The 19,715-nt window shown below is 37.7% G+C and overlaps 2 protein-coding genes, 1 long non-coding RNA gene and 1 pseudogene across 4 annotated transcripts; 1 reads left to right on the forward strand and 3 right to left on the reverse strand.

Moving 5' to 3' along the window:
- Positions 1–5,851: 5,851 nt before the first annotated feature.
- Positions 5,852–6,873, reverse strand: LOC137741948 (PRA1 family protein B2 pseudogene; annotated as a pseudogene).
- A 330-nt stretch (positions 6,874–7,203) lies between these two features.
- Positions 7,204–9,097, reverse strand: LOC148692692 (uncharacterized). Its single transcript, XR_015953131.1, has 2 exons — positions 8,810–9,097; positions 7,204–7,412 (listed from the first exon to the last, which is right to left on the reverse strand). It is a non-coding gene; the product is annotated as an uncharacterized LOC148692692 (long non-coding RNA).
- Positions 9,098–10,591: 1,494 nt separating this feature from the next.
- LOC137742558 (exocyst complex component EXO70B1-like) lies at positions 10,592–13,944 on the forward strand. 2 transcript variants are annotated; one of them, XM_068482460.2, is made up of 2 exons: positions 10,592–13,102; positions 13,208–13,944. In XM_068482460.2, exon 1 carries the CDS (start codon positions 11,178–11,180, stop codon positions 13,086–13,088), a length of 1,911 nt encoding a protein of 636 aa, XP_068338561.2. In that variant the 5' UTR covers positions 10,592–11,177; the 3' UTR covers positions 13,089–13,102; positions 13,208–13,944. The 2 variants fall into 2 exon arrangements, with proteins under 2 accessions (XP_068338561.2, XP_068338562.2); XM_068482461.2 differs by having other exon boundaries at positions 10,713–13,102; positions 13,233–13,944.
- On the reverse strand, positions 13,104–15,718 carry LOC137742559 (GDSL esterase/lipase At2g30220). Its single transcript, XM_068482462.2, has 3 exons — positions 15,041–15,718; positions 14,181–14,442; positions 13,104–13,620 (listed from the first exon to the last, which is right to left on the reverse strand). Exons 1-3 carry the CDS (start codon positions 15,677–15,679, stop codon positions 13,364–13,366), a joined length of 1,158 nt encoding a protein of 385 aa, XP_068338563.2. The 5' UTR covers positions 15,680–15,718; the 3' UTR covers positions 13,104–13,363.
- Positions 15,719–19,715: the final 3,997 nt, after the last annotated feature.

Raw genomic sequence — 19,715 nt, forward strand, 5'->3', positions numbered from 1 at the left:
ATATTATTGTTGGGCCGAGCAGCAAGATGTACTCGGCCCAAGGTGATGGTAAATACTATGGGCCGAATAATAACTCCCGGGTAAGCTTGCAGGATCGGCCAAATCCTATCCCAAGTAGTCCAGATAAGTAGGAAAGGTCGAAGAAATCCTAGTACGACCAGGATTCTCGACCGGCAAGGAATAGAGTCCCGAAAAGAAGGAAAATTCAGAATCCCAGTGGGGGTAGGTTTGTTCGAGTTAGAATCGAAATGGGACAGGGACTCCCAATCCAAATCGGAATCGGTTTCAAGGAATGGGGTGCTATAAATACCAGAGATCATGCAACAGAAAAGGACCTTCACAATCAGCATACAATTGCCCTGCGCAAAACCTCTCAAACACCTTGAGATTTTTCCTTTTCTTTTCCCCGCCGACACACCTTCAGTTTGGATAAACAGCACTGTGGGAGCACCCGGCTAGCATCTTCAGTTTGGATAAACAGCACTGCTGCCGCAGAATCAGCCGACCGAGAATCACCTTCAGTTTGGATAAACAGCATTGCGTCGAGGTCGACCGGTTATCTATCTAAGTCTCGGCCGAGAAGGGTTTACGGACCTTTATTGGCAGAGGTCACCTTGCTAGCCTTTTCGGCATAGTCAGGTGTTACGAATTGCATTGCTCGGCGTACAGGACGCCGAGTTATTTTATGATTGGATACTCGCAAGTAGGTTTCAGGGTTCGGCATTCCGACGGCCGAACTACGTTTACCATCAAGACATACATCACGTTCGAGTACCTGTGCCCGTACAGTTTGGTCTCGATTCGACGTGCTTATACTCTTACGAATATAATCACAGTGACCGAATCGGGCTCCGACGATTATTGAACTCCGCAGAATTAGTAGCCTTGTCTTCAGGCTGTAGAACTCAGAGACCGAGAGCGTTCCTTCCTCGGTCGTAATCGCAAGATAGAAGTCAACGACGCGCTCCAAGCGACATCAACAAATTTTACTCCTCGGCCGAGCTCGGCCGACGAGTTGGCACGCCCCGCATTCAACCGAAGGACGTAGTTAGCTTACTAGTTACTAGGCCTGCGTGCCACGTAGGTTTTGTAATTTTTAGGGTCAACAAATACGATAGGTAGTTTAGCTTGTACAAGTACTTATATGGCAGGTAGTTCAGACTGTAAAAGTACTTATATAATAAGTAGTTTAGATTATAAAAGATCAGTTGAAATCTAAGTTTATGCTGACTAATATTATAATATGATAGGTAGTTTAGCTTGTACAAGTACTTATATGACACGTAGTTTAGACTGTAAAAGTACTTCTACGATAGATAGTTTAGATTGTAAAATATCAACTGAAATCTGGGTTTATGCCGACTAATAGGGTACCTGAGTTGAAAAAAAAAATAGAAAAATAATATAACTAATAGCGAAGCCCCCCAAAAGATTTATAGGTGTCCAAAATTTTGGAAATGGCCTAAATTAATTTTAGGAAATATGTGGTACGAATAGAATGACTCTAACTTTGACTTATAGCACACAGTTTTTTGTGAAAAAAAAATTGAAATTTTTAGCTTTAAGAAATATTTTGCACTGGAGTTAAGGAAAATATTGCAAAACCTTTAGACGTGATCATACCGATTATTAGGTTCTGAAACTATTTTTTATTGATTCTTAAAGTGAGAAAATAGAAAAATATCTTTAAATTTAGGTTTTAAATCATTGATTACAAGTGTTTAAAAATGAATTATAATATATTTTGCAGGGAAAAAATATATTTTGAAAAACATGAATATGATAGTTTGTTGTTATGGTAAGAGAAATAAAAGAAACATTAACAAAATAAAAAATAAAAAAACTGAAAAAAAAAATTGAAAAGGGATGGATCGGTACCAAGATAGCGACTTTTAATAGAATAAGTCGCTATATTTTGAGCGATTATCTTCAAGGAGAATAGCTAGCAAAGTACCGATCGTATCATTTTTTTATTTTTTTTTCCTTTTTCCATCGAATAGCGATAGTAGAGTAAAATAGTAATCACAATGCAAAGTATCAACCTAACAACAAAAAGTGTTGACACATGAAGTCCTATTCATGAACCTAAATAAAAAAATAACTAAAAATTGGACTAATCTAATTGTTAGGCCATAAAATTGGGAAAGAGATCCTTTATGGATCTCTTCCACCAAATCCACCCAATCACCTAATTCGGACCCTTGAAATTTAGTCCAACGGCTAATATTATTATAACTTTTAAAGGGGCCCTCTGTTTGTAACCACTGGATCAAATTTTAAGGCCCTGAATTGATTGATTGGGTGAATTTGGTGGAAGGGATCCGGAAAGGATCTCTTTTCATAAAATTGGACCTGTTTCAAGTTAGTTTATTTACACATAACAGATTTGTAAGGAATAAGTTAATTTAAACCACATATTAATGAAACTCTTTTTGTTAACTATAAGAGGGTGAAAAAATATTTTTGTCTTCTATCACAAAATAAAATTATGGACAATAAAATAATTTGCACAAACTAAATTTTACAGTTGTTTTTAAAAGCATCATCTACACGTAATCCTAACAAATCACCTACAAGAACTCCGGATTTTTACGGGTGTATTGTTTTATGAAACTTCAAATTTCTATAGCACATATTTTCAAAACTTCATGTTCGAGTTTAAGTACGAACTCTAGGTTCATGACACCTGCAGACAAACACAATATAGATATGTAGTGAACGGGAATAGCTTCGGGACCTATGTGTGAAAAGAATGAGTGATGACCCAAAATATGGGGCTGTCGTGGCTTGTAGGCCCAAAAGAATGGTTGTTGGGTTGCTAGGCAACAAAGGAGAAGTAAATGCATTAACAAATTATATACCCAATTATTGGGCTAAGAAGGAAAAGTGAAAAACAAGGCCTAACCCATGGTCTTGTTATTTCATGCGAGCCAAAAATAAAACAAGGCCGTAAATAAAATAAAAAAACAAGTGGGACAGTTTAGTGCATATGCCCAATTGGGTTGCGGGTCGACTACAGGCAGCCCAGGTCCATAAGAAATGTGATGCAAAACGGCTTTGTTTTGGGCCTTAGAGTTTTGGAGCATGAACGACTTGGTGGCTCGGGCAACGCGGCTTCAAGCTGCAGCTCCCATACGTGTAGGGTTTGAAAAATCCCTTTTTTTTTCTTCTCTTATTCACGCATATTCAATTCACCACAATTATAAGAACAATAAATTTAAGCTGAATCTATAATTTGAAAAAGAAAAAAAAAAAAAAAAAAAAAAAAACGTAAAATTAGAGTTTATGCTTCATAGTGAATGTTTCATGCAATCATTGTTGAAAAATATCGAAATTGAAACCATGTTTTATAGATTACTTAGATTGCTTGATAAATATTGTGAACATCTTTGTAGTAAACAAGCATTCATTTCCTTAGCTCAATGTTAGGAACGTGTTTAATAATGTGTTGTGGCCCAAATTTAACTGAAGGAGAGAGAGAGAGGGATGCAGTTGCATAAGGAGAAAAGATAGGCTTGGGAATTACTGTGATGATATTTCTCCGTACCTTATGTCATTTTTAAGAAAAATAATGGGGTTACTTGCCCTACAAGTAATACAAAGTTGTGCCTTTTTGGTTTAGGAAAACTAATGAGAATGACTTGAAAACTTTGAGTTTTAACGATACGGACAAAATAAAGGGTAAAGTGAATAGTACCAAGATTGACTTTTTAGTGTAAAAATGTGGTTTTCGTTAAAGTGAACAGTACCAGGAGCTTTTCGTTAAAGTTCCCTTTTGTTTTTTGTAATTAATTCTTGAATTATTTCTCACTAACATTAGTAGTTGTTGAGACTATAAATACTCAAGTAATGATTTTTGTTGTGAAATTGGTGTGAATGCCCACATAAAGAAAACAACCACATATGGCTAAGGGTGGAAAGTGGAAGAATAGAAGTCAAAATTATATTGCTTAAATAGTAGAAGTTTGGTTTTTATTGTTTTGGTGTGTAAGCCTTTTACATGCATTAAAAGATATGTATGCTTGTATCGTATGGGTAATACAAAAAGATGAAAAGCAGAAAGTGATAATCATGTTTTCCTCATTTATCCCTCTCTACGTTCATTTCTCTTATCTGATACTAGTGAAGAAAATAAACAGAATAATACATGACTCTCGTTTCACTTCAATCTCTAACAACTCTGATAATATATATAGGTACGCATCATCTGATAATAACATGTTTCTAAATGCTCAAGGTAATCATTATCTTGAATTGGTCAAAACTCCAAAAGACTCCAAAACAAAACTGTCAAATACTCTAATGCTTTAGCACATTCAATCACATATATTAAACATTAGCCCGTTCTATCAACTATATTTTTCTTTCAAGTGAGGCATATATATTATATGGCCCTTTATAACCAAATATATCTCGGGATACTAAACCTAGTTAGAAACTTTTTTTTTTTTTTAGTTTTACATATATTAAAATAAATGGTTAAATGGGTACCCGTTAATAACCGTGGGTAATACCCATAATCGTTCATTTAAATTTCAAGGGTAAACAGTTATACCCATAACCGTTTATTTATCTAAACAGTTATTCATAAGGCGGATAAATGCGGTTACCCATAACCAATGGGTATTTGCCCATCCCTACCTATGATCAAGGATGTCCCATTTGGATGATTGGAAGAAGTTGGATTGTTATCTATATATCTATCTGTTCATCTATAAAACTACATGTATCAATCCGGCTAAGTGCAAGACGTCTTGCTTTTAGTGTCAAAAAACACCTTACTTGTACTCAGTTTTCTTCGATCTGGATTCTATTTGTAGGTTCTAAGTTATAAAAAAAATTGAGTTTGATGCTTATTGCGGAAAAAGTACGATACTTAAAATCTAAAATCGAAGTTTTTAAACCTAAATCGATGCTCGAAATGGCCCTTGGCTTTCTTTGGTGAAATCTGTTTCAAATGTTGAAATATTGTTAGAGAAATGCTGAATGGACTTTTTAGAAAGTGGGCCTCTATGTAAAGTATAATATTTTATAATGTTGGTACATAAGTTAACGTTCAACTATGAAGTACATGAGTTTCCTTAACATATCTTTTAGTTATGCAAAATAAATAATCAGATTTTTGCCTCATGGAATTAAAAGGAAAAATTCAAATACAAATTGCCACCAAAATTAACCAATTAAATTGCAAACTTTGAGAAGTCAATCAAATATCTCAAAGTAATGAATAAATTCCTAGTGTAACTAAGATTCTGAAAGACGTTAAGCACTAGTCAGGAGGCAGACTAAGGCATTGCACTTAGGCTTCTAGGCGCCTAATCAGGAAGCCTAACGCCTAGACAAGGTTTAGGCGAACTAGACGGATTTAAGTAAATTTATTATATATTGTCCGTTTATACTTAAAAAAAAAAAACAATTAATTATATTGGGGACTAGAATCGTCTCTAAATCTTACTATGCGGAACCTCCAAATGTCTAATCATGGCCATCCACTTACATCATGTGGCTAGGAATCAATTGTAATATTATTTTCGTTTTTAACGTGTTACCATGCACATACCACTTGTTTCACCTCTCACATCCGTCCCCTCTCTTCTTTCTTTCTGGTTCTGTCTCTTCACCCAAGTTCTCTCTTCTCCATCTCTCTTACGATTCAGGCTCTGAATGAATAGTCCTTACGGGGATCCATTTCATAAATTGTAAAATAAAACGAAATATAAATTATAAAATATTAAAACAGAATATGCACTGAATGCGTATTTATTCAGACATTCAATAAGTATTTACATTTTATTAAAAATTAAAATGCAAAATGAAAGTTATCGATTTTTTGTATAAGAAAGAGTCGTGACCTAAACAGATACATAAACGAATTTAGACGGACACTAAACGGGCACTTAAGCACTAGACATACACTTAAGCAGGTCTAAACACAAGCACGCTAGGCATGGAAATTTTTAGAACGATTGTAACAAAACTTCTCCTTCTTCTTCTAAGTAACCCGACCTAAGGGGGAAGGTTCATCTTTAGCTAAGTAGTATGTACGACTTCGGATTTGCACTTATCACATGCTAGACACGTGACATTATGCTGGCACCTGCCTCTGCAAACGAAGGGGCCCTACCGAAAATCGAAGCAATTCTAGAACCCAACGACTGCGTTTCCTCCAGAAGCAAATCATCGGGATCTCTAAATGCTCCGTGAACACAGACGATCCCAACCCTCACCATGACCGCCGTTAGCAGTAGCAACATCACACTCGTTACTAAGATCATGATCAGCATCGCCACGCCCAGCCCGAACATCGCTTAGGTTTCTAAGACAGTGCGGCCGAGGATCATGAGCGGTTTCTCTGACGATCGGCGTGAGTAGAGGAAGATCCATGCTTTGGTGAGAGAGACGAGGATGATAATAGAGAAGGGGTTGGAGATGAGGGAGTATGCGAGTACAGCTACGAGTACGATGAGGTAGTTGACGCAGAAGTAGGCGGCATTTTTGCGGATGCGGAAGGTGACATCGGTAAGCAAAGTCAGTTTGGTGAAGGCAGTGCGGTCGATGAGCTCGGTCCAGGGGCGGCTGTTGGAGAGAGCGTGGCGGGAGAGGGTGAAGATGGGCGTGAGGAAAGGTCTAATGAATGGGAGTAAGTTGGTGTCAGAATGTTGGGATTGCTGGAGGGTGGACTGTTGGGTTAAGACTTGGATCGGGGAAGACGAGGACATTGTTGTAAATAATTGGGAAGTTCGGGGGTAAGATTGGGAGAACGGAGATGACTGAAAGAAGACTGTGACGACTTTTCTTTCTTCAGAGATAAAATGGATGGTTTTATAAGATTTGGGGGTGAAGAATCCAAGACCGTTGATCTGGGGATCGACGGTGAATATTATATTGGATGGTTGTATGTGGTTGGGCATGTTGTTTGATTTTTCTAGCTATATCAATTGTGGCACACTGTATGCATAAGCCGCAACAGATTAGGCCTTTTGACCATAAGTATTGCATCGTCCGAGCAATAAGATACTGTCACAGTGACGTTTTTATAAGTTTTATTTTTTAATTTTTTTTCTGAATTCAAAGGTATAAGAAGGGGTACTGACACGCCATGATCCTGATGTTCTCGGGATATTGAGATGGCCACGTGTTGGACGACACCCAAAGGTGACGCAAGCCATTTATGAATGCAAATGCTGAGAACATGCACCTAAATTGTAGCAAGATAATAGAATGTGACATAAATAATATTCAATTGCTAACAATGAGTTCAAATGATAATGCATGACATGTTCAGAGCATATTCTAAATCAAATTACAAGCGGAAGATGCTATTACAAGAGTAGTCAAAACAGAGAAGATAGCACGATGTCACTGGTATGGGAATGCCTCGTACGTCAGATCGTAGTCCTCGTTCCTATATCCTGAGTGGGCGCAAAACAAACATGAGTGGACCAAATTGATATATATATATATATATATATATATATATATATATAAAATAAAAACAGTTATCAACATACTAACCCCCAAAGTTTTATAAAAACATAGATAGCATAATATGTAGTAGGTTTTCCGAAAACCCTAGCATGCCATAAAACCTTCACAAAACATATCTCGTATATAGTGCTATCTAGTGGTATCATTATCAATATCTATTCAATCATAATCCTTCATTTGCTCAACAGGCCTTTTAGAACACTTCCTCATTTGCCAAACAGGCCCAACCTACGCCTAGCACGAAGCCAATATAAGTATCATTGCCAAACATGCCTAACCTACACCCCGCACGAAGCCAATATAAATATCATTACCAAATAAGCAGAACAGTGACCACTAGGTACGCACAAAAACATTGAATATAGTCTTTCCAAACACAGGGATATATATATATCTCAAAAACATCTTCATAGTATAAAGTCATCCATCATCTATCCTATAAAGAAGTGTGTAAAAACATGTTCTAAATAGTATATCGTCATCCATCAGATATCCTACACAGAACATGGGTATGATAGAAAATATGGTATTCCAAAATAAGCTCATTATAACATGATAATCAATTTCTCATAAAACGTATTTAGCAAATCATGCTTTTCATGTATGCATTTCTACTAATAAAACATGCATTTTAGAAGGGGTCTACTCACAGATACTCCGTTCTCATAGAGCCTTACAAAATAGGAATAACGAAGTCACTGCTAATAATTACACCTAAGCACATAAAGAGTAATCAACAAAACTATGCTTAAACAATTTAATTTGGGAAAACGGACGTAAAAAATAGGTCAAAGACGTCGAAATTAGCTTAGGAGAGGTTCTGAATGAAACCCGAAAAGTCAACGTTGGCCGTTGACCGGTTAAAGTCAAAGTCAACGGGTCAGACTATTTTAGGGTTGGATCCGAGTTGGGTCCTAGGGTTTGGGTTGGGCTGGTTTGGGCCTAGTGGTTTAGCCAGCTTGGGCTTAAGGTTTAGCTTTTAGGTTTAGGGTATTGGGCTTAAGGCCCGGCCTAATGATTGGGCCAAGGGCCGGCCTCACTTAGGGTTTGGGGTTTTAAAGCTCACGGGCCGAAACCCCTTTGGTCTTGGGCTAAAGGCTTGGCCCAACGAAAAGGTTTTGGGTTTAGAAAAATAAAATAAAACTAAAATAAATAAATAAAAAGGATTTGAGTTGGGTTTTAAATGCGCGCCTAAAAGGTCTGGGTTTGACGGAAAAAAGGACGTCGGAGCTTTCCCAGCTTCGGTCATCATCAAAACGTCACCTTAGACTTCGATCTAGGTGCCAAAATGAAGTTAGAGGTGAAAGGAAGGAGTTGGTACCTATTTCACGACGAGTGATGGTCGGGAAGTGGCTGGATTTTGCCTCGAAACTCACAAGAGTTCGCCGGGGTTTTTGAACCTTTGCACCAGTTCCTTTGGTGCTGCACAATGACGAGGGAGAGGGGAGGGATGTCCACAAAGGTGGCGGTGGTGACTGGGTTTGTGTGTGGTGAGTAAGTGTGTGTATGGGTAGCTCGGGGATGGTGAGAGCAAGAGAGATGAGTGAGATTTGAGATAGGGAAGATAGTGAGTGCTGCGAGAGAGATCTCAGGGAAGGAGAGCGATAGGGTGAAGGTTAGTGGGTTGCCACGTGGCAACATGAGGGAGAGAGGAAATCCAGATGGAGGTCCAAATTAGATTAGGATAAGGGATCTAATTGCACATTTTTATAAAGTTTCAAGGACAAAGAGAAAATACAAATTAATTTGGGGTGGGGTTTTACAGGTACACTATTTGGTTCTCAAACATTTAAAGGAAATGTTATTCGGGTAGTAGTAGATTAAGTACTGGTTTGGTACTGAGGTGCTTTTATAAAGAGTGGGTATCAAAAAAAGTTGAGTTAAAAAAGATGTTTGATAAACACTTAAAAATAACTTATTTTCACAGTTTTTGGTGAAAAAAAACTAAAAACGTGAAGCAACAAAAATGAGCTTATTCTCACAGCATAGCAGAAGTAGTTTTTTTTTTTCTTTTCAAAACACAACAATACCAAACCAGCTGTGACCATTCTTAGTTTTTTCAATGTATTTCTATGTTTACTCAATGCATTGTTTGCCATAATTAGAAGTTTCTTATGTGTCTTTGTTTGAAGTGCTTTTAGAGTGGTGATTACAATTTTATTTCAAAACTTTACACGTGATTTTGAATCAACTGTTTAAATATATATATATTTTATGAAAATATCGATACACATTTATGAAAATTTCGATACTAGTGAAAACTTTCAAAAACTTTATAAAGGTAGAAACTACATGACTAAAAAAATACTAAATTTATAATCAGTACATTAATGTAGTTTAAATTCATCTATAACAATAATCGAACTTAAAAAAAAATATTAATAGAAAGTTTAAAGAATAGACGGCTATTTTCATTCTTGCCATGGATTATAAAAACTAAAAAAAGCATTCGGAAGTGCTTTTACTTTTTGTCATTTTTAAAACCGTCAACGTGACTCTTATGAACGCAAAAGCACTTTCAAACCGACTGCAAGGAGAGCACACAGTAAAAGCAAACCCCATGATTTATTTTTTTCTTTCCAGATTCTGATGTGGGACTCGACGTCTTTTCTTTGAATAACCAGTCATCTGTTATGCTTTTGACCACCAAAGCCAAAACCTCCTTTGTGGGATTTTATTTATTTATTTATTTTCAAATCCAAATAAAGTCCAATCCTCAAAATATCCATTCAATCTGTTTGATGTACTTTCTATTCTTTCTTATTTTATACGATCATGATTAAGTCACGTTAATATTTTATATTAATTTTTTATAGAGATAATAAGATAAAAAATAATAAAAATATAAAATATTAACGTGGCTTAACCGTAATCGTACAAATAAAAAATGATGAAAAAAATCTAAACAGGAGAGCAGAGAATCTGTCTCCCATTCAACCTTCTCTCCCTTTATTAATTCCCACCTCTCTCTTTCTTATCCAATCTATTATACCTAATTTAAAATTAGTGGGGTCACTCACAACACATGCATAAATGGAAAAAAATCATTTTGTGAGTTACGTTAGTTGATCATTAATTTTTTCTGCGTTTAAGCTCAGACCACAATCCAACCATGCATAAGCAGTAAAATGTCATTTTGCGAGTTAGGTTAGTTGATTACACTCGTTTTTTCTGCGTTTAAGCTTGAACCGCAATCCAATTATTCAAAATTAGAATAATTCTGATGAGAATGAAGCTCAATTTCTGGTACATAAAATTAGAATAATTTAGAATACTGTTCTGTTCGAAATGAAAAATATAGAAAAATTAGTAGTCCCGAAAATTTAGAAAAAAGCAAAATAATTCAAAAGGTCCAGACGGAAACCTGCCTCGCTCTTTCCCTCTTCAATCTTCATCCGTTCCCCACCACAAACCGCGTGTTTCCAATCACCTTCCGCGAAGAACCCCTAAATAATGCTATTCAACTGCTTCTGCCCACCCTCCGTGCTTTTAGCTTCTGGCTTTTGGCTTATTGCTTATTGGTTAATACCCAAAGCGCAATTCTGAAATTCTGAAATTCTGAAATCCCGAAATCCCGAACTCCCAAAAATTAAAACCAATTTTCCTCTCAATTTCACAACCCTAAAAGTTTATCTTCACTGAGGCATCGAATCAAACACTTGGAGGGCACTCTCTGATACTGCAGTACAATGGCTGAGAACGGCGAAGAGAAATTGTTAGCTATGGCGCGCCACATAGCCAAGACTCTGGGCCACAACGATAATATGGCCGACGATATTTTGCAGATTTTTTCCAACTTCGACGGCAGGTTCTCTCGCGAGAAATTGGCTTCCGACAACGAACGAACTCGGAGCTGTGCTGCTCTCGAGCTTTCGCTGAAGTCGCTGGACCGTCAGATCTTGCAGTATGTGGCTACTGACCACTCAATCTGGTCTGACTCCGCCGATTCCGCGGCGTTTCTTGACTCGATCGACGAGCTCATCGTCACCATCAGAGACTGGACTCCGATGGCCGACGACAAGTCCGTCGGCGTCTGCCTGGCGGGCGCCGAGGATCTTATGCAGCAGGCTATGTTCCGGCTTGAGGACGAATTCAGATCCTTGGTCGAACGCGGCGCCGAGTCCCGAGAACTGACTCGGGCGTTTCGCGGTGAGTCGAATGGCGCGTTGTCGTTTGACTCGGGAGATGATGATGAAGAAGAAGAAGAAGATGAGGTGATCGGGGACGGTGAGGAACCCCAGATCCCTGTTGCGCAGCCGATCGGCGACTACGACATCGTGATCGACGCGCTTCCTTCTGGAACCATCAACGACCTCCATGAGATCGCGAAGCGGATGGTGGCGGCGGGTTTCGGAAAGGAGTGCTCGCACGTGTACTCCAGTTGCCGGAGAGAGTTCCTGGAAGAGAGCTTGTCGAGGCTAGGGTTGCAGAAGCTGAGCATCGAAGAGGTTCAGAAGACGCCATGGCAGGACCTGGAGGACGAAATCGAGCGGTGGATCAAATCAGCAAACGTCACGCTTCGGATTCTGTTTCCAAGCGAGCGTCGACTCTGCGATCGCATCTTCTACGGCCTCTCCTCCGCCGCGGACCTCTCGTTCATGGAGGTTTGCCGAGGCTCGACTATTCAGATACTGAATTTCGCCGACGCGGTGGCGATCGGAAGCCGATCGCCGGAGCGATTGTTCAAGATTCTCGACGTGTTCGAGACTTTGCGGGATTTGATGCCCGAATTCGAGTCAGTGTTCTCCGATCAGTACTGCTTGTTTCTCCGGAACGAAGCGATTACGATTTGGAAAAGGTTAGGCGAAGCGATCAGAGGCATTTTCATGGAGTTGGAGAATCTGATCAGTCTTGACCCTGCGAAAACTCCAGTTCCTGGCGGCGGATTGCATCCAATCACTCGATATGTGATGAATTATCTTCGGGCAGCTTGCCGATCGCGCCAGACCCTTGAGCAGGTTTTCGAGGACAGTTCTGCGGTCTCTCATCAACCCAAGGTTGATGACCAAAGCTCGTCCATGTCGGTACAAATGGCATGGATTATGGAGCTTCTGGAGAGCAATTTGGAAGCCAAGTCGAAGATTTACAGGGACTCTGCTTTGTGCTGTGTTTTCATGATGAACAATGGGAGGTACATCGTGCAGAAAGCGAAAGACAGCGAGTTGGGATTGCTATTGGGCGATGATTGGATCCGAAAACACACTGCAAAAGTCCGGCAGCACCATGTGAATTACCAGAGAAGCTCATGGAACAAGGTGCTTGGAGTGTTGAAGCTCGATAGCGGCTCATTGGCGCCAAGTGCTGTTGTCAAGTCCATGAAGGAGAAGCTCAAGTTGTTCAACATCTACTTCGATGAGATCTGTAAAACGCAGTCCAATTGGGTAGTTTTCGAGGATCAGCTCAGAGACCAATTGAGAATTTCGCTTGTCAAAATCTTGTTGCCAGCGTATCAGAGCTTCATCGGTAGGTTTCAAAGTGTTCCAGAAATCGGAAGGCATGATAAGTACATTAAGTATGCTAGTGAGGGCATTGAAGCTAAGATCAATGACCTGTTCCGTGGCAGTAGAGGATCCGCCGGCGGTGGTGGTGGCCGGAAGTGAAGCAGCTAAAGCTGGTAGGGACAATTGGCCTTGTATGTAGTCGAAAACAAGTTTATAGAAAGTTTTGTTTATGAATTGAAAGCTTTGTAATCTAGATGTTTGGTTGTGTTTAATTACAGTTTTATTTCTATCTGTGATAACTAGACGTCGAAGCCAAGATGTCGATCGGAAACCAGTTTTTCGTGTCTGAAAAGCTCCCCGAACGGGACTTCGTTATACATACAGATCAAGTAAAAGACTCTACAATGTATGGAACTGGAACTGGAACTGCTTTATCAGTATTGATCATCTGCCCGATGGGGATGGCTGGACCGAGTAATCGATCGCCGCGATTGATTACGATAAGCAAACTTGGGAAGCACATTCTTCTCTAGGTACTTCGAGAGGTACTGGTAAGTTGCTTCGCTTGGATGTATGCTATCCCAAAACAAGTACTCCGAGTCATCGGCACATACCGGAGTCAGTGCATTGCACAAAGGCCCTGCTTCCACAGACCCAGTACCGCAGCAACCTCTTTTCGTTTCCACGAAACCTTCATGAGAAAGAATTACGAAATTTAGTATTGATGTGCTCTGCCGACGTAATCGTAGTCATATTGGTTAGAACGTAGAGTAAATGCTCGGGGTGCAAAGTTGCGAGACTAACCCACGTCTGCAATATCAGTGTAATTTAGATAAATGGGATGGATCCATAGCATCACTTTTTGACATAATTTTTGACAAACATTTTTGTGAGGTCCATCCCGTATTGTATTTCAATGATCTGAACTGTCTATATTTTAGGTATTCTCTAAAAAATCATGTCTACCAAAAATCACCAAATTTTGATACTATATGATCATTGGATTATGAGTTTAGGATGTCTTTGCAGAACCATATTTGTCTATTTTCTTCACTACAAATGAATGTCTTAATGATTTTGGATTTGTCTTATTTTTTGCAAGAAAATGATCTATGACTATGAATGATGTTCTAAAAAAATAGACAGTTTGGATCATAAAATACATTGAAGTGGATCCCACAAAAACATACGTAAAAAATTGTACTACAAATCCACCCCTTGGATAAATAATTTAATATAAATGTTTCTTACCAAATTTATGTGGATTGTTGATCATGTCAATCAACGGCTCATAGACATCTACATAAACAATTCTGCTCCCTGGCAACAGTGACTGAATTTTGGGCAATAGTTTTACAAGCTTTTGATTGTAAATTTGGGAATCTGAATTCTCATCATCCACACATCGTCCATCATTTGGTTTCCCAAATTTTACAGTAACTTGTATGGGAAGGCAACCAACTGGAGGAAGCCCTGCTATTGCCAGTTTTCTGCATCCAAGCTCATACAGTTCCTACATATATACAGATATAAAAACACATCAAAGTACTACCTGTTCAATATAATACGAAAAATACTCGGGTCTTGATGGGGAAGGAGTTATTCATCTTACATACAAATCGCAGTTTGACTTATGTACATAAACATTTAATCTTGTGATTTTGATTAATTATTTATGCATACATATGTCAGATTATGATTTGTTAAAAAGAATGGCTAAGCCAATCTTCTGCAAGGCGGTGATCTTATATAATAAATATTAGAATCTTTTCACTGTGTGAAGGGAAAACTGATGTTACAGAATGGTTCTTGTAACCATGCTTCACATGTTTAAGATTTTTCTGAAAGATCCAAATTCAAGTTTTGAAAAAGTGCGGCCCAAGACAACAAGACTTCTCACTTGGTGAGAGTTGTCGGGAGGGGGAACGTTAATCGTACACAATCTTACCCTTACTTTGCAAAGATGTTTCCACGACTTGAACTCATGCCATTTCAATCACAAAAGAGTAACATTTCCGTTGCATCAAGGCTAGCCCTTTCCAAATTGAAGTTTTCAAAAGAAAAAAAATATCCCAGGTGAAAATATGCATGCGAAAGGGATGGGAATTTACCTCAATAAATATCTGCAGCTTATTCAGCAGAAAATCTTGGTATCCACTAATGTTGAACTCTAACCTTCTTGTGGGAATGTCATAGAAATTAAAACCAAAGTCATTAGTACCTGCACTTACTACAACCAATGAACTACTAATCAACTTCTTTGCCTCCTTATCCCCTAAAGTCCTCTTAACTCTCGCTACATATTCCTTGAACAACTCAATCTGCTTCGAAAACGCTAGGATTCCGGCGCCAGCAGCGGTTATATCATCGTATCCGGATCCACCCGACGCGAAGCAGACGCCAGTGATGAGGTCGTTATCCGAAAGGCTCGGGTCGAGAAAAGGAGGAACTGTTTGCTTGATGTTTAAAATGGAGGCCAAAAAGTCAGGAACTAGTTTTCCATTAGAGAATCTGCCTGTGGGGATTTGGCCAGGGAAATCTTTGCCATAAGGGTAATGGTTGCCCTTGAACAATGTTTTGAGGTAATTGTTGTTGCCAGTGTCGACTGTTGAATCGCCAAACACTAGAACTGATGGGAATTTTGGTGCAGGTTTTGTGGCATCGCCAGTGTTGGAATTGGAAATGTGCACTAGGAGAAGAATAAGAAAGAGTGTTGTGGGTGCCATTTTTGTAACTTGTTTTAGAAACATATATATTTTGGATTTATAGGGTTATAGGCCATCAAATAAAGTGTTGGATTGAGAACCATGAAAGTTAAAATATATGGAGATGAAGGTAGAAACTTGGCATGGATGTCAAGTTATGTATATTTTCTTAAGAACACCACTATGTATAACTAGACCACGTGTTATGGACGAAGTGGTTGATCTTGTACCCTAAAAATGCGTAAGGTCAATTACGTTGTCAACCCATGTATAATACGTGGACATATCATATTATAATTTTTCCTTTACACAAGTCATTCTTCTTTACATGCAAATCACAGTTTGACACATAAAAACATAACGTGCTAAAACCATAAAAAATATATTTACACAATCATGTCAAACTATAATTTGTCGAAAGACATGCATAACCCATCTTTTTCTTAAAGCATTAGTGTTAGTGGGAGTGAAAGGTATGATGCGCTGCATGGTGATTAAATATTGGTCACTGATTTTGTTGCACTGTATGTGCTTTTGGGTGGTTTTCTGAAATTTGGAGCTAAGACAGAGTTGGTACTTGGTATGTGTTGTTTTCGTTTGTGGATGACATTTTCCACTAACTTTGCAATGCTTCTTACGTCTATCCATCGTGCAGTTGAGGCATCGGTTCTCTTGGTTTGTAAGGGAAACAACAATGTAGAACTTAGAACTTCTCTTTTTGTTTTTTCGGTTATATATCTACACTACGACCAAAAATCTTTTAAATGACAAAATTATAACTACATAGAAGAGGATAAGATAAATGATCTATATCACGAAAAGATTGTTGTATAAGTATCCAAAAGTGCTTCTCAGAGTAATTTGAACTTAACAACCAAGGAAAATATTCTGAGGTTTGATCCGTTTAACTATCCATACTACTTTACCATCCACCTTAACTAGATGATGAGTATCGTTCAAATATTTCATTTTAAAAAATTCGTTTCATTACTTTCTGTCGTGAATGCACTCCTTCTATAAAGATTTTCTACCCAGTTAGGCAGTTACCATCGAAGAAATCAAAGAATCATATCGGAGACCTAATCATTACCTGCTGAAATTTCAATGAAACTGGATTCTTTAACCCTTAGACCTAAAATTGGTATCCACAACCACAGCATGTTTAGTATATAGAGGGCAGGTGATCCGAAAAAACAAGAGGGGTTGGTTGAGGCTTACCAATCCCCAACTCAAAAGTTGGGCTGGAGTTATGGAACAAACCTTGTGCTCTATTGGTTACAATTAAGAAACATAAAATGTCCATGTGTGTTAAAAATAGAAGAAACATTTAACAAAGGATAGAACTAAAAATTGTTGAGGGATGCTAACAATCTTCTTATTTGAATATTCTCATTCTATATTTTCAGATCTCCTTTTCGGCCTGCAATGTTATATAGCGATTTGAACCTTATATTTTATGTATGTGATAATATTAATCATTAAAATCAGGCGCAAACAAGAGCAAAGTACAAGAGATCTTTGAAGTTAAATCAAATAAATTTAATCAATCACACGGACTAGCTAGTTGTTCTTTTTCAATATTAGAAGAGGTCGCTGTGATATATTTGAAAGTTAACCTTTTTTTTCTCATGTGAACTGAAAATACAAATTGTTAAAATTAAACCTCAAGTTGTTGCTAAGGCCACTTCCACCGTGCTCTTTTGTCCTGTGGACAGGTCCCATTTGCAAACCAATTCCCTCACAAACTAGCTCCAGCCTATTCGGGCAATTGGGCTAAGGGGAGTCTGTGAGAGTGGATAGGCGGGAGTCCAAGGCCCGAGCGTTTGAGGGGGTGTGATGCAAGGCTGACGTCAGCATAATGTCAGCCACGTTATAAATTTTTTTGCATCAGGCATGTGCATAACACGCGCACGTGGGGGGCACATTACCGACAAGATTTCAGACGGTGGGGCCCGCGTTGTAGCCCACTAAGTGGCAGGTGAATCTGGACCGTTTGATTTCTATATCAACGGTACAGATTTTTCAAATTTTAAAAATTAAGAAAAAAACAGAAATGTTTTAGGGGGGACACGTGTCACAATCTTGACTGTTGGATTTCAAATTTTTTTTGTAATCCAATAGTTCAGCTTAATTAATTTAATAAAAAAATTTAAAAAATAAAAATCCAAAAAAATTAAAAAAATTATAATTTTTTTTTTCTATAAATACCTTACCATTTTCTCTCACCTTACACCACATTTCAATATTTTCAACAATTCTAAACATGGAAGGACACGTAGCGCAACAGAATTGGTTAAAAATCTTATCAAAATCTATCCACAAAAATTGTACTTTTGGATAATGACACATGGACGTGACAAGATCGAATAAAAATCCTATCCGAAATTAAAAATATTTTTTTTTTATTATTTTAGAACATACAAATACTAATATTTTATTGTCTATTGCCATGACTATTCGGTTTAAAGATAAAGATACAAAAATTAATTACTGTTCATTAAAAATAGTTACTATTCAATAAAGAGAATTCAATTGCCAATTACCATGAAAGACCTTCCTACATTGAAACTCAGACCACAAACATCGATGGGTCCTTAAGAAATAAACGGTAAAGTTTCTGGACCATTGTGTTTATAAAGCCTGTTGTTAGTAATAAATATTACCCTTTGACCAAAAAAAAAAAAAAAAAAAACAAATCCTTGATGATTTAGACAGTTCCAATAATCGAGGCATTTTACTTATAAATGTAAAGTTAATTTCCTAGATAGTATAGGAAAATACACTAATAAGAAAAGGAAAAAAAAAAAAAAAAACTGCGAGCTCCATCTTGTACAAAAATGTTAATATAACATATAATGTTGCCTCGTAAAATATTACTCTTAGTTATTAGGATTGTAAACATAAGTACACCACCTTTGTACGAGTATAAAATTTCATTTATGTTATACCATCGGTTACAAAAATTTATGAATCTTGGGCTTTGCAATATGGTGTATAGAAAATCCAAAATGTTTCAATACATTAATCCTAATTAATCCATGAAGAGCAATAAAAGGAACTGAAATAATCACTTTTTAGATTCTTAGCGCTTCCAATTGGTCGATCGAGACTTCGATACAATGAACTGAACTTGGATTTTTTCTACCAATCCCTAAGATTTGTATGTGCATCAAATTTTGTAGCTTTTGGGCAACAATCCCACAACAATGCCAGCTATCAAATGCGTACCTAGAGATAATAACCACTAATTAACTAAAAAAGTGCATTTTTACTCACCATCATTTAGTGTGATGTATACTCATCACTCTATTTATCATCAATATACGAGTTTGAATTTTGAGATCTGTGCTTATGAACTACATGAATCTTGAAATTCAAACTCATATAACGATGAAAAATAAAGTGATGAGCATACATCACATTAAATGGTTGTGAGCAAAAATGCTTCCTTAACTAAAATTATATTAATGAAGCATTAGTTATATACGTTTCTGGCTATATATCTTGGGAAGGTGGTGGGAGCAAGTACAAAAAGGAGTTTAGGGTAGTAAAGAACTCCGGCATCTGTTAGGAGCAGAGGCTTCAATCATACTCTAAAACCAATGATGATCAGTTATCAACAATGCATTAATATAATCAAATGATCATTAACCCAGGAATTATAAAACAAGTCTTTGATTAAATAAATTGGACTTCCACCTTGGCTTCAGTGTAAAGACAGACTTGCCTCACGTTAGCTAGCTTCATTTCAGTCTTTGTGTACATGTTGATCAAATTAGAAATTCAGATCAACCGGGAATCTTATGGCATTTCATGCCTCGTGCGTCCCTCATTAGCAAACCATTATTATTGTAAATTTTGGTTAAGGTCGGTGCCTAAATAAGACCTCAGTGCCATGAAGCTTCCTAGTCCAAGCTGGTTGAAGTGGCAGAAGAGGCCATCATAAAAAATAAAAAAAAACGTGAAAAATTACAAATCATCCACACGAGCAAAGACAAATACTCTAATCAGTTGTCTTGTCATATATTTGGCTAGGGTTTAAGTACCTTAGTCTTGTACTTGCATTGATCTGCGGCTGCCA

This window comes from Pyrus communis, chromosome 11 (genome assembly GCF_041283825.1).
Source record: "Pyrus communis isolate YQ-2024b chromosome 11, ASM4128382v1, whole genome shotgun sequence".
NCBI classification, from domain to species: Eukaryota; Viridiplantae; Streptophyta; class Magnoliopsida; order Rosales; family Rosaceae; genus Pyrus; species Pyrus communis.